The 13,840-nt window shown below is 56.1% G+C and overlaps 1 protein-coding gene across 1 annotated transcript in view; it reads right to left on the bottom strand.

Moving 5' to 3' along the window:
• Positions 1–13,539, bottom strand: part of fgf22 (fibroblast growth factor 22) — a 19,305-nt gene extending 5,766 nt beyond the window's left edge. The window contains exons 1-2 of the mRNA XM_062455608.1: positions 13,015–13,539; positions 6,007–6,110 (exon numbers count right to left, since the gene is read on the bottom strand). Coding sequence (XP_062311592.1) covers positions 6,007–6,110; positions 13,015–13,357 — 447 coding nt within the window. The 5' untranslated portion in view covers positions 13,358–13,539. The remainder of the gene's footprint in view (positions 1–6,006; positions 6,111–13,014) is intronic.
• Positions 13,540–13,840: the final 301 nt, after the last annotated feature.

Below are 13,840 nucleotides of genomic sequence, written 5' to 3'. Positions count from 1 at the left end.
AGGGGTAGCGGGGGAGGAGGGCGAGGAGGGGAGGAGGGGGAGGAGGGGAGGAGGGGTAGTGGGGGAGGAGGGAGAGGAGGGGTAGTGGGGGAGGAGGGAGAGGAGGGGTAGTGGGGGAGGAGGGAGAGGAGGGGTAGTGGGGGAGGAGGGAGAGGAGGGGAGGAGGGGGAGGAAGGGTAGCGGGGGAGGAGGAGGAGAAACAGGTTACTAAAGATTGGCTTGGTTGAAACTGACGCTCTCTATAAACCAAGACAGAGAGCAAAGGTCAGAGTCTGCATTCACACACTCACACACACACACACACACACACTTTACACTTGGCTGTCTGCATGTTTAATCTCAGAGAATTTCTGCTGAAGTCTGGTTTTATCTGTAACTACTGTCAGTTCTGAAGCAGTCGTAGGCAGGTGTGTGGTGGTCTTGTAGGGAGGTGTGTGGTGGTCTTGTAGGCAGGTGTGTGGTGGTCTTGTAGGCAGGTGTGTGGTGGTCTTGTAGGGAGGTGTGTGGTGGTCTTGTAGGCAGGTGTGTGGTGGTCTTGTAGGCAGGTGTGTGGTGGTCTTGTAGGCAGGTGTGTGGTGGTCTTGTAGGGAGGTGTGTGGTGGTCTTGTAGGCAGGTGTGTGGTGGTCTTGTAGGCAGGTGTGTGGTGGTCTTGTAGGGAGGTGTGTGGTGGTCTTGTAGGCAGGTGTGTGGTGGTCTTGTAGGCAGGTGTGTGGTGGTCTTGTAGGGAGGTGTGTGGTGGTCTTGTAGGGAGGTGTGTGGTGGTCTTGTAGGCAGGTGTGTGGTGGTCTTGTAGGGAGGTGTGTGGTGGTCTTGTAGGCAGGTGTGTGGTGGTCTTGTAGGCAGGTGTGTGGTGGTCTTGTAGGCAGGTGTGTGGTGGTCTTATAGGGAGGTGTGTGGTGGTCTTGTAGGGAGGTGTGTGGTGGTCTTATAGGGAGGTGTGTGGTGGTCTTATAGGGAGGTGTGTGGTGGTCTTATAGGGAGGTGTGTGGTGGTCTTGTAGGCAGGTGTGTGGTGGTCTTGTAGGGAGGTGTGTGGTGGTCTTGTAGGGAGGTGTGTGGTGGTCTTGTAGGGAGGTGTGTGGTGGTCTTATAGGGAGGTGTGTGGTGGTCTTGTAGGGAGGTGTGTGGTGGTCTTGTAGGCAGGTGTGTGGTGGTCTTATAGGGAGGTGTGTGGTGGTCTTATAGGGAGGTGTGTGGTGGTCTTATAGGGAGGTGTGTGGTGGTCTTATAGGGAGGTGTGTGGTGGTCTTATAGGGAGGTGTGTGGTGGTCTTGTAGGGAGGTGTGTGGTGGTCTTATAGGGAGGTGTGTGGTGGTCTTATAGGGAGGTGTGTGGTGGTCTTATAGGGAGGTGTGTGGTGGTCTTGTAGGGAGGTGTGTGGTGGTCTTATAGGGAGGTGTGTGGTGGTCTTGTAGGGAGGTGTGTGGTGGTCTTGTAGGGAGGTGTGTGGTGGTCTTGTAGGCAGGTGTGTGGTGGTCTTGTAGGCAGGTGTGTGGTGGTCTTGTAGGCAGGTGTGTGGTGGTCTTGTAGGGAGGTGTGTGGTGGTCTTGTAGGCAGGTGTGTGGTGGTCTTGTAGGCAGGTGTGTGGTGGTCTTGTAGGGAGGTGTGTGGTGGTCTTGTAGGCAGGTGTGTGGTGGTCTTGTAGGCAGGTGTGTGGTGGTCTTGTAGGGAGGTGTGTGGTGGTCTTGTAGGCAGGTGTGTGGTGGTCTTGTAGGGAGGTGTGTGGTGGTCTTGTAGGGAGGTGTGTGGTGGTCTTGTAGGCAGGTGTGTGGTGGTCTTGTAGGGAGGTGTGTGGTGGTCTTGTAGGCAGGTGTGTGGTGGTCTTGTAGGCAGGTGTGTGGTGGTCTTGTAGGCAGGTGTGTGGTGGTCTTATAGGGAGGTGTGTGGTGGTCTTATAGGGAGGTGTGTGGTGGTCTTATAGGGAGGTGTGTGGTGGTCTTATAGGGAGGTGTGTGGTGGTCTTATAGGGAGGTGTGTGGTGGTCTTATAGGGAGGTGTGTGGTGGTCTTGTAGGGAGGTGTGTGGTGGTCTTGTAGGCAGGTGTGTGGTGGTCTTATAGGGAGGTGTGTGGTGGTCTTGTAGGCAGGTGTGTGGTGGTCTTGTAGGGAGGTGTGTGGTGGTCTTGTAGGCAGGTGTGTGGTGGTCTTATAGGGAGGTGTGTGGTGGTCTTATAGGGAGGTGTGTGGTGGTCTTATAGGGAGGTGTGTGGTGGTCTTATAGGGAGGTGTGTGGTGGTCTTGTAGGCAGGTGTGTGGTGGTCTTATAGGGAGGTGTGTGGTGGTCTTGTAGGGAGGTGTGTGGTGGTCTTATAGGGAGGTGTGTGGTGGTCTTGTAGGCAGGTGTGTGGTGGTCTTGTAGGCAGGTGTGTGGTGGTCTTGTAGGCAGGTGTGTGGTGGTCTTGTAGGGAGGTGTGTGGTGGTCTTGTAGGCAGGTGTGTGGTGGTCTTGTAGGCAGGTGTGTGGTGGTCTTGTAGGCAGGTGTGTGGTGGTCTTGTAGGCAGGTGTGTGGTGGTCTTATAGGGAGGTGTGTGGTGGTCTTATAGGGAGGTGTGTGGTGGTCTTGTAGGGAGGTGTGTGGTGGTCTTATAGGGAGGTGTGTGGTGGTCTTGTAGGCAGGTGTGTGGTGGTCTTGTAGGCAGGTGTGTGGTGGTCTTGTAGGCAGGTGTGTGGTGGTCTTGTAGGGAGGTGTGTGGTGGTCTTGTAGGCAGGTGTGTGGTGGTCTTGTAGGCAGGTGTGTGGTGGTCTTATAGGGAGGTGTGTGGTGGTCTTGTAGGGAGGTGTGTGGTGGTCTTGTAGGCAGGTGTGTGGTGGTCTTATAGGGAGGTGTGTGGTGGTCTTATAGGGAGGTGTGTGGTGGTCTTGTAGGGAGGTGTGTGGTGGTCTTGTAGGGAGGTGTGTGGTGGTCTTGTAGGCAGGTGTGTGGTGGTCTTGTAGGCAGGTGTGTGGTGGTCTTGTAGGGAGGTGTGTGGTGGTCTTGTAGGCAGGTGTGTGGTGGTCTTGTAGGGAGGTGTGTGGTGGTCTTGTAGGCAGGTGTGTGGTGGTCTTGTAGGGAGGTGTGTGGTGGTCTTGTAGGCAGGTGTGTGGTGGTCTTATAGGGAGGTGTGTGGTGGTCTTGTAGGGAGGTGTGTGGTGGTCTTGTAGGGAGGTGTGTGGTGGTCTTGTAGGGAGGTGTGTGGTGGTCTTGTAGGGAGGTGTGTGGTGGTCTTGTAGGGAGGTGTGTGGTGGTCTTGTAGGGAGGTGTGTGGTGGTCTTGTAGGGAGGTGTGTGGTGGTCTTGTAGGCAGGTGTGTGGTGGTCTTGTAGGGAGGTGTGTGGTGGTCTTGTAGGGAGGTGTGTGGTGGTCTTGTAGGGAGGTGTGTGGTGGTCTTGTAGGGAGGTGTGTGGTGGTCTTGTAGGGAGGTGTGTGGTGGTCTTGTAGGGAGGTGTGTGGTGGTCTTGTAGGCAGGTGTGTGGTGGTCTTGTAGGCAGGTGTGTGGTGGTCTTGTAGGCAGGTGTGTGGTGGTCTTATAGGGAGGTGTGTGGTGGTCTTATAGGGAGGTGTGTGGTGGTCTTGTAGGCAGGTGTGTGGTGGTCTTGTAGGCAGGTGTGTGGTGGTCTTGTAGGCAGGTGTGTGGTGGTCTTGTAGGCAGGTGTGTGGTGGTCTTGTAGGGAGGTGTGTGGTGGTCTTGTAGGGAGGTGTGTGGTGGTCTTGTAGGGAGGTGTGTGGTGGTCTTGTAGGCAGGTGTGTGGTGGTCTTGTAGGGAGGTGTGTGGTGGTCTTGTAGGGAGGTGTGTGGTGGTCTTGTAGGGAGGTGTGTGGTGGTCTTGTAGGGAGGTGTGTGGTGGTCTTGTAGGCAGGTGTGTGGTGGTCTTGTAGGCAGGTGTGTGGTGGTCTTGTAGGGAGGTGTGTGGTGGTCTTGTAGGGAGGTGTGTGGTGGTCTTGTAGGCAGGTGTGTGGTGGTCTTGTAGGGAGGTGTGTGGTGGTCTTGTAGGCAGGTGTGTGGTGGTCTTGTAGGGAGGTGTGTGGTGGTCTTGTAGGGAGGTGTGTGGTGGTCTTGTAGGCAGGTGTGTGGTGGTCTTATAGGGAGGTGTGTGGTGGTCTTGTAGGCAGGTGTGTGGTGGTCTTGTAGGGAGGTGTGTGGTGGTCTTGTAGGCAGGGGGAAGACCAGGTAGTGGGCTTTATCTTCTGAATGTTTTATATGCTTTCAGTAAAGAGGGTGTGACATGCAGATAGTAATATTCTGAGGGTGTGACATGCAGATAGTAATATTCTGAGGGTGTGACATGCAGATAGTAATATTCTGAGGGTGTGACATGCAGATAGTAATATTCTTAATTGGGTGTGCTCAAGCCTTCGGCGAGCACAACCATTGTTCTCTCACATATATATTATTATTTTTCTTCTTTCTTTTCACACCCTAAGGATCCCTCAATATATGGGCTACATAGACAACGTTGGTGTCAAAAGGTTCGTCTTGTTAGCGATTGCGTTGCTTGTATTTTTATTTACGTTCCGTTGCACGGTTTAGGAGCTTTCAATGTTTTTGTGGCAAAAAGGGCTTTTTGTGCACAAAGGGAACTCAGTGCTAGCCTACGTCATAATGTCACAACGTCAGCACACGTTAGCAACGACGCATAGATACGACGTGCATAGATGTGCTAGTAAGACTGTCGCACAGCAAGTATTGCATCGTGCCTTGGTGTACTAGCAGCATCATGCAGTTAAGCAATTCAAGACTTGCATGTACGGTAAGTAATGTCACATTAAATAATGTATTTAAACTCAAGCTTGTGTGGTGCATCGCTGTCTTCAATGCCACAGCCTAAACTTTATGTCAAAAGAAACATTTTTCATTTCCGGCACATTCAGTGAAGTTTGGCTAGCAACAGCAGCTAGGCTAGCTTGCTCGTAGCACAATTCAGCTTCTCCACGCAGGGCTCTAGACTGAGACCAAGTGGTCGCTTTTGGCTTTGTTACTGACAATGATCGCTTCCAGCCAACTTCTTTTGAATTAGCCAGTACCCCCTAAATAAATATCAAGCTTATTTACATGTTTGGGGGCATATTTTCAGTTAGCAGATGATACTGTTTGAATCATGATTCCATCTGAAAAATACTGCTGGCCACAACGTTGTTAGAATAGCTTATTTCAAAGGGGGTTCGGCTTGTTTCATAATAAATGGACCCATCTGCAACCGACGCAAGCAAGCACACCCTACAATTTCCCCAGAAATTGTACCCTCTCTAGTTACATCTGTGTTCTCTCCATGCTGACTCATCTCAAACTCATTAACCACAACCCAGCTTGGTCATCACCACGGATACACACCTGTCTCTCTGTCACACACCTGTCTCTCTGTCACACACCTGTCTCTCTGTCACACCTGTCTCTCTGTCACACACCTGTCTCTCTGTCACACACCTGTCTCTCTGTCACACACCTGTCTCTCTGTCACACCTGTCTCTCTGTCACACACCTGTCTCTCTGTCACACCTGTCTCTTTGTCACACACCTGTCTCTCTGTCACACACCTGTCTCTCTGTCACACCTGTCTCTTTGTCACACACGTCTCTCTGTCACACACCTGTCTCTCTGTCACACACCTGTCTCTCTGTCACACACACGTCTCTCTGTCACACACCTGTCTCTCTGTCACACACCTGTCTCTCTGTCACACACACACGTCTCTCTGTCACACACCTGTCTCTCTGTCACACACCTGTCTCTCTGTCACACCTGTCTCTCTGTCACACACCTGTCTCTCTGTCACACACCTGTCTCTCTGTCACACACCTGTCTCTCTGTCATACACCTGTCTCTCTGTCACACACGTCTCTCTGTCACACACCTGTCTCTCTGTCACACACCTGTCTCTCTGTCACACCTATCTGACTGGCTGGTGTGTGTGCCTGAGAGTGTGTGTGTGGGACCCCTGGGTCTGTGTGTGTGTGTGTGTGTGTGTGTGTGTGTGTGTGTGTGTGTGTGTGTGTGTGTGTGTGTGAGACAGCGAGTAAGGAAGCAAGTTTACCGAGCCGAAGAGAGTTCCTTTCTTGGACATGGCCAGGTACAGACCGGTGCTGACAGACTTGATGGCCACAACCCCGACACTGACCGAGCGGATCTCCAGCAGACCTGGGGGGGGGAGGGGTGGGGGGTTAGAAACAGGCCTGGTTCCCATGAGAAGACAGTCTTGGTTGGTGATGAGGAGACCTGGAGGAGGCTTCACAACCCTGAACCAGAACCACATGACTGAGCCTGGCATGACTGGGACCTGCCATGGTGGGGTTAGGGTTAGGGTTAGGTCCAGTCTGATGCTGGGAGAGTTCCTCTCCACGGCCACCAGATGGAGCTCTACTCTCTGGGTCTGTTCCTCTACATCCTCTGTCTCTGGGGGGGCAACCCTATCCTCCCCTCGTCTCCTCCCCCCTCCACCAAAACCCTCACCCTAACCCCCCTCTTCTCCTCTCCTCTCCCCTTCACCCTAACCCTCACCCTAACCCTCCCTAATCTCTTGGAAGTCGCTTTGGATAAAAGCGTCTGCTAAATGAATAAATGTAAATGTAAACCCCCCTCCTCTCCTCCTCTCCTCCTCTCCTCCCCCCTTCACCCTAACCCTCCTCTCCTCCTCTCCTCCCCCCTTCACCCTAACCCTCCTCTCCTCCTCTCCTCCCCCCTTCACCCTAACCCTCCTCTCCTCCTCTCCTCCCCCCTTCACCCTAACCCTCACCCTAACCCCCCTCCTCTCCTCCTCTCCTCCTCTCCTCCCCCCTTCACCCTAACCCTCACCAGCCCACAGTATAAGATACCCGTGGTTAGGGTTAGACAACGCAGGTAGATCTTTTGCAGGGGGTGGGGGGCGACAGGAAGTGTGGGTTACAAGACAGGAAGTGTAAGTTAGAGGACAGTTGGCACTCGGGGCACTGTACCACAGAGGAAGAACGAGTCACATAGCTGACACCACACATTAAACTGTTGCTGGGAGGTTTGGCACACACACACACCTCACACACAGTTCACACACACACCTCACACTCACACACACACATCACACGGGGGGTCCAGCTTTGTGCTGGCACAGTTTTGCTTCCCTGGGCGGCCGGGCCGGATGGGGCAGAGCCATTCTAGGGACCAGACTGCCCCTTCAGAGGTTGCTTCCTCATGACAGGGTTAGTCTGGTTTCACTGCACTGCTCCCCAGGTGAGGGTGCGAGGGCAGGTGAGGGTGCGGGGGCAGGTGAGGGGTGCGAGGGCAGGTGAGGGTGCGAGGGCAGGTGAGGGTGCGGGGGCAGGTGAGGGTGCGGGGGCATGTGAGGGTGCGGGGGCAGGTGAGGGTGCGAGGGCAGGTGAGGGTGCGGGGGCAGGTGAGGGTGCGGGGGCAGGTGAGGGTGCGGGGGCAGGTGAGGGGTGCGAGGGCAGGTGAGGGTGCGAGGGCAGGTGAGGGTGCGGGGGCAGGTGAGGGTGCGGGGGCAGGTGAGGGGTGCGAGGGCAGGTGAGGGTGCGAGGGCAGGTGAGGGTGCGGGGGCAGGTGAGGGGTGCGAGGGCAGGTGAGGGTGCGGGGGCAGGTGAGGGTGCGGGGGCAGGTGAGGGTGCGGGGGCAGGTGAGGGGTGCGAGGGCAGGTGAGGCTGCGAGGGCAGGTGAGGGTGCGGGGGCAGGTGAGGGTGCGGGGGCAGGTGAGGGGTGCGAGGGCAGGTGAGGGTGCGGGGGCAGGTGAGGGTGCGGGGGCAGGTGAGGGGTGCGAGGGCAGGTGAGGGTGCGAGGGCAGGTGAGGGTGCGGGGGCAGGTGAGGGTGCGGGGGCAGGTGAGGGGTGCGAGGGCAGGTGAGGGTGCGGGGGCAGGTGAGGGTGCGGGGGCAGGTGAGGGTGCAAGGGCAGGTGAGGGTGCGGGGGCAGGTGAGGGTGCGAGGGCAGGTGAGGGTGCGGGGGCAGGTGAGGGTGCGGGGGCAGGTGAGGGTGCGAGGGCAGGTGAGGGTGCGAGGGCAGGTGAGGGTGCGAGGGCAGGTGAGGGGTGCGAGGGCAGGTGAGGGTGCGGGGGCAGGTGAGGGTGCGAGGGCAGGTGAGGGTGCGGGGGCAGGTGAGGGTGCGGGGGCAGGTGAGGGTGCGAGGGCAGGTGAGGGTGCGAGGGCAGGTGAGGGTGCGGGGGCAGGTGAGGGGTGCGGGGGCAGGTGAGGGGTGCGAGGGCAGGTGAGGGTGCGGGGGCAGGTGAGGGGTGCGAGGGCAGGGCAGGAGAGCAGACAGGGGTAAGACTGGGACAGAAATACAAAACCAAGCTAGTAACCACCACGATACCCCTCTCTCCCACCCTCTCTCTCCCCCTTCTCTTTCCCCTCTCTCTTTCCCCTCTCTCTTTCCCCTCTCTCTTTCCCCTCTCTCTCCCTCTTCAGCTTCATCAGTCAGTCAGGCCATCCATCTAATAACACTGTGTGACCATGTTGAGGAACTGCGGAAGTGTTTCATTCACCAATCACCTGATAAGGCCAGCGTTCCACAGTCTAAGGGCCAGGGTCAAATGAGACCAATTACCTCAGACTCCGTAAGAGGCTGGGGTAGAGGCTGGGGTAGAGGGAGGGGCAGGAAGGGAGGCAGGAGGGGGGGCAGGAGGGGTGGAGGGGGAGGCAGGAAGGTGGGCAGGAGGGGGGGGGCAGGAGGGGAGGCAAGGTGGGGGGACTGCCTCCAAATTATGGTGTGTGTGTGAGGGTGTGTGTGTGAGGGTGTGTGTGTGTGAGTGTGTGTGTGTGAGTGTGTGTGTGTGTGAGGGTGTGTGTGTTGCGGTTTTGCTACACTAGGGGGAAGGAGGGTGTGTGTGTGAGGGTGTGTGTGTGTGTGAGGGTGTGTGTGAGGGTGTGTGTGTGTGTGTGTGAGGGTGTGTGTGTGTGAGGGTGTGTGTGTTGCAGTGCTGCTACACTAGGGGGAAGGAGGGTGTGTGTGTGAGGGTGTGTGTGTGAGTGTGTGTGTGTGAGGGTGTGTGTGCGTGAGGTTTTGTGTGTTGCGGTTTTGCTACACTAGGGGGAAGGAGGGTGTGTGAGGGTGTGTGTGAGGGTGTGTGTGTGTGTGAGGGTGTGTGTGAGGGTGTGTGTGAGGGTGTGTGTGTGTGAGGGTGTGTGTGTGTGTGTGTGAGGGTGTGTGTGAGGGTGTGTGTGTGAGGGTGTGTGTGTGTGTGAGGGTGTGTGTGTTGCAGTGCTGCTACACTAGGGGGAAGGAGGGTGTGTGTGTGAGGGTGTGTGTGTGTGTGAGGGTGTGTGTGAGGGTGTGTGTGTGTGTGAGGGTGTGTGTGTGAGGGTGTGTGTGTGTGTGAGGGTGTGTGTGTTGCAGTGCTGCTACACTAGGGGGAAGGAGGGTGTGTGTGTGAGGGTGTGTGTGTGTGTGTGAAGGTATGTGTGAGGGTGTGTGTGTTGCAGTGCTGCTATACTAGGGGGACGGAGGGTGTGTTAGGGTTAGGGTTAGTTGTGTGTTTGTTTAACAGCCTGATTCTACCGTTACTTGACTTCCTCAGGGCGAGTCATAACCTGGAGACCGGACAAGTGTTTGAAGCCTTCAGCCCCACACACACACCCTCACACACATGCACACACACCCTCACACACACATATACCATACACCCCCCCACACAAACAACCCCCCCCCCCGCCTCCCTCACACACCCAAAACCTCAACAGAGTGTGCTGTTCACCAGGTCAGACCAGCTGTGGTCCAGGTGGATTGGACCGGGGGAAAGAAACGCAAAAAAAAGTTTGGTCGTGCAGTATAATCAGCCAATGAGTGTTTCTGGAGCCGAGCTTATAGTCTCTATGATCTTGCACTCTCTGCCTGCGATAGGCTACTGGGGTACCAGGGGGCAGGTCCAGGTCACTGCTGTGTAATTAACCAGGCACGGCCTATGACCTCCACCAGGAAGTGATGCGTACCTTCCTCTCAGGGCTTGGGTAAACAAAGTGACCAGTTTTCCTCTCCATCATGCCAGCTCTAACCCTAACCCTCCCAGGAACACAGGCCCTCTCAACCCAGCCACAGACAGGAGGAGAAGAGGGAGAGAGGGAGGGTAGAGGGAGGTGGAGGAGGGAGGGAGGAAGGAAGGTGGAGGGAGGGAAGAGGAGGAGGAGGAACACAGGCCCTCTCAACACCCAGCCACAGAGAGGAGGAGGGAAGAGAGAAGATGAGGAGGGAAGGAGGTGGAGGGAGAGAGGGTGAGTAGATGGAGGGAGGTGGAGGAGGGAGGGAGGTGGAGGGAGGGGTTGAAGAAGGGAGGTGGAGGAGGGAGGGAGGTGGAGGGAGGGGGTTGGAGAAGGGAGGTGGAGGAGGGAGGGGGTGGACAGAGGGGGGTGGAGAAGGGAGGTGGAGGAGGGAGGGAGGTAGAGGGAGGTGGTCTGTACTGCAGTCTGCCAGACGTGAGTTGTCTGTCTCTCAGCTGATGTTAATCTGCATTATTTGACTGACAAATCTGTCTGCCTCCGCCCCCCAGCCCCAGCCTCTCCCTCTGTAACCAGGAGGAGCCTCTTACTGATACCAACAGAGGAGAGGATATTCATGCTCAGAGGTGCAACTTGAGTTTAATGATTAGCAGGAAGCAGCATCAGATCCTGGTGTCCAGGGCTTCCTGTGGGGAGATGGAGGGTTAGGGTTTCACTAAGAAGACTTTCAGTCTCAGATTCCAGCCTCTTACCGTCTGCTGCATCTAGTACCAGCAGGAACATCTTATCCCTCTCTATCCTTTTCTCCCTCTCTCTTGTTCTCTAACTCTGTGCTTCTCTCTCTCCCTCCCTCTCTTTCTATGTGGGATTGATCCAGGCGGTTTGAGGCAGCATCAGCCATGTACAGCAGACTTCCAGAGCATACACACACACACACACACACTCTGCATGACTCTGCACCCAGACAGTAGGAGCTGGGCATGGGTGAGGGCCGGACTGAGAAGAAAGGAGCAGGGAGAAGGATAGGAGAGAGGAGGAGAGGAGGAGAGATGAGGAGGAGAGGAGGGAAGAAGAGAGGAGAGAGGAGGGGAGGAGAGGAGAGCGGAGGAGGAGAGGAGGAGAGGAGAGAGGAGGAGAGGAGGGGAGGAGAGCGGAGGAGGAGAGGAGGAGAGGAGAGAGGAGGGGAGAGGAGGAGAGGAGAGGAGAGCGGAGAAGGAGAGGAGGAGAGGAGAGAGGAGGGAGGAAAGAGGAGGAGAGGAGGAGAGGAGAGCGGAGGAGGAGAGGAGGAGAGGAGAGAGGAGGGGAGAGGAGAGAGGAGGGGAGGAGAGGAGAGCGGAGGAGGAGAGGAGGAGAGGAGAGAGGAGGAGAGGAGGGGAGGAGAGAGGAGGAGAGGAGGAGAGGAGGAGAAGAGAGCGGAGGAGGAGAGGAGGAGAGGAGGGGAGGAGAGGAGAGAAGAGGAGAGGAGGGGAGGAGAGCGGAGGAGAGGAGGGGAGGAGAGGAGAGGAGAGGAGAGGAGAGGAGGGGAGAGTGGAGGAGAGGAGGGGAGGAGAGCGGAGGAGAGGAGGAGAGGAGGGGAGGAGAGCGGAGGAGAGGAGTGCCGAGGAGGAGAGGAGGGGAGGAGAGCGGAGGAGGAGAGGAGGGGAGGAGAGCGGAGGGTTAGTCTCTAGGAGAGAGCAGCAGTGTTATTCTGCAGGGTGTCTGTGTGTTCATCAAATATGCAACACTTCCATGTGCCTGTTTGTGTACGTGTGTGTACGTGTGTGTATGTGTGTGTGTGTATTTCTTTCCACTGAAGGAGAAGCTGGAGGTCGGAAGCTATGAGAGCTACTGCTGCTCAGTCTCACACACACACACACACACACACACTGTGTGGCTGTTCCCAGCTGTGTTCCTCTGCAGGATGGAAAACATGGAGTCATTTTGCTGCTTAACAAGGTAACAAGCAAATACATCCAGACATCATCCCTCAGTGCTGCCCAGACAACACAGGGGTCAGCACTGGGACACACACACACACACACACGCAGGTCATCTGTCACACACAGAGAAGATGCACAACCTGTGGAGTGACCTGGCTGAGTGTGTGTGTGTAGTTGAGTATACGTATGTGTGTATGTGTGTGTGTGTGTGTGTGTCCAGTCGCAGGTGTCCCATTAAATTCCAGGTCTCTTATCAAGAAATCTTGAAAAGCACACACACCCACACACACACCCACAGATATATGACTGCCTTGTAAATCAGCCAGCTCAACACATTGCACACTGCTGCATGTAGACTTGTAACAAACACTCAGTCACTCACACACACACATACACTCACATACACACACATATGCAGTCACCCAGTCACACACACACACACACAAAGAGTTAACAAACAAATGCTCAATCTGTGTGTTTGGGTTTAAGGTTAGAGTTCTGCTCCCATGTGAAGCTACCTCTCTTCCTGAGTATTCCCTGCCCGCCCAACCTAGCAACACCTTCTCTGCCTCCAAACATCTACCTAGCAACGCCTCCTCTGCCTCCAAACACAGAGCAATAACAGCCGTGACACTCTGAGGATCTCCTCTGAATCACTATAACACTATCAACCAGATAAGAGTTCAACAGCACAGTAAAACTAGGAAGAGACCATGGTTAGGGTTAGGGTTAGACAGAAAGCATCTCGCATCACTCACCAGAGTCAAAGGGAGGGAGAGAGAGAGAGAGAGAGAGAGAGAGAGAGAGAGAGAGAGAGAGAGAGAGATGAGAGAGAGAGAGAGAGAGAGAGAGAGAGAGAGAGAGAGAGAGAGAGAGAGAGGGAGAGAGAGAGGGAGAGGGAGAGGGAGAGAGAGGGAGAGACAGAGGGAGAGAGAGGGAGAGAGAGGGAGGGAGAGGGAGAGGGAGAGGGAGAGAGAGAGGGAGAGGGAGAGAGGGGGAGAGACAGAGGGAGAGAGAGGGAGAGAGAGAGGGAGAAAGAGGGAGAGAGGGGGAATGACAGAGGGAGAGAGAGAGAGAGAGAGAGGGAGAGAGGGGGAGAGACAGAGGGAGAGAGAGAGGGAGGGAGAGAAGGAGAGAGAGGAGAGACAGAGGAAGGGAGAGAAGGAGAGAAGGAGAGAGAGGAGAGAGAGAGGGAGGGACGGGAGGTGCTCACTTTCTGCATAGTTTTTCCGGCGTGTTCCGTCCACCTTGCCGGCCTTGTCGATGCAGAGGAAGAACCTGTTTGCAGAGTAGAGTCTCCGGAGCCTCACGTCGCCTTCCAGGTGGTTGTAGCTGCGCGGCCGTCTAACCCTAACCCATCGGTCCAGCAGCCAGGAGGAGTAGCCGCCCCGACCAGAGGGCCCGGGGGGGCGAGGGGGCCCGGGGGGGCGAGGGGGCCCGGGGAGCCTAGGCAGAACCCAAGGGTGGAGGCTGGGAGCAGCAGGAGCATGGAGACCCAGACCAGGCAGAGGGAGGAGGCGCTGGGCTGGGCAGGGAGGCTGGGAAGGGGGGTCCATGTAGACATGGTGGGTCAGTCTCCAGCTGTCAGCATGCTGCCTGTCCCGGGAGCAGAGCCAGTCACTGCTGGGTCGAGAAGCTCCAGACACCAGCACTGGGCCAGCCCTGCCTGTCTGCCTGTCTGTCTCCTCCTCTTCTCTCTCACTCCTTCAAGAAAAACACAAGTGGTTTTGTAAATCCATCCACAAGTCCTCTGCTCTGGAACTCTGTCTTCCTCCGGTCCCTCAGCTGAAGCCACTGACAGTGTGTGTGCGTGAGGGTGTGGGTGTGTGAGGGATGGTGTGCGTCTGTCTGTCCTGGAGTGTGTGTGCACCTTGCACTGCTCCTCTGTGTTCGATGCCAGGCATGCACTGCTGGGAGGTGAGAGGGGGAAAGAGAGGGAGGGAGCAAGCGGAGGGAGGAGAAAGTAAGGAAGGGAGGAGAGGCTGTGTGTGTGTGTGACGGACAGACAGAGAGAGAGTGTTTAGGGCGACAGAGCAGAG

The sequence above is a fragment of the Osmerus eperlanus genome, unplaced genomic scaffold (genome assembly GCF_963692335.1).
Source record: "Osmerus eperlanus unplaced genomic scaffold, fOsmEpe2.1 SCAFFOLD_48, whole genome shotgun sequence".
Lineage (NCBI taxonomy): Eukaryota > Metazoa > Chordata > Actinopteri > Osmeriformes > Osmeridae > Osmerus > Osmerus eperlanus.
Note: the sequence above shows the minus strand (reverse complement) of the source record. Positions and strands in the feature narration are given on the sequence as shown.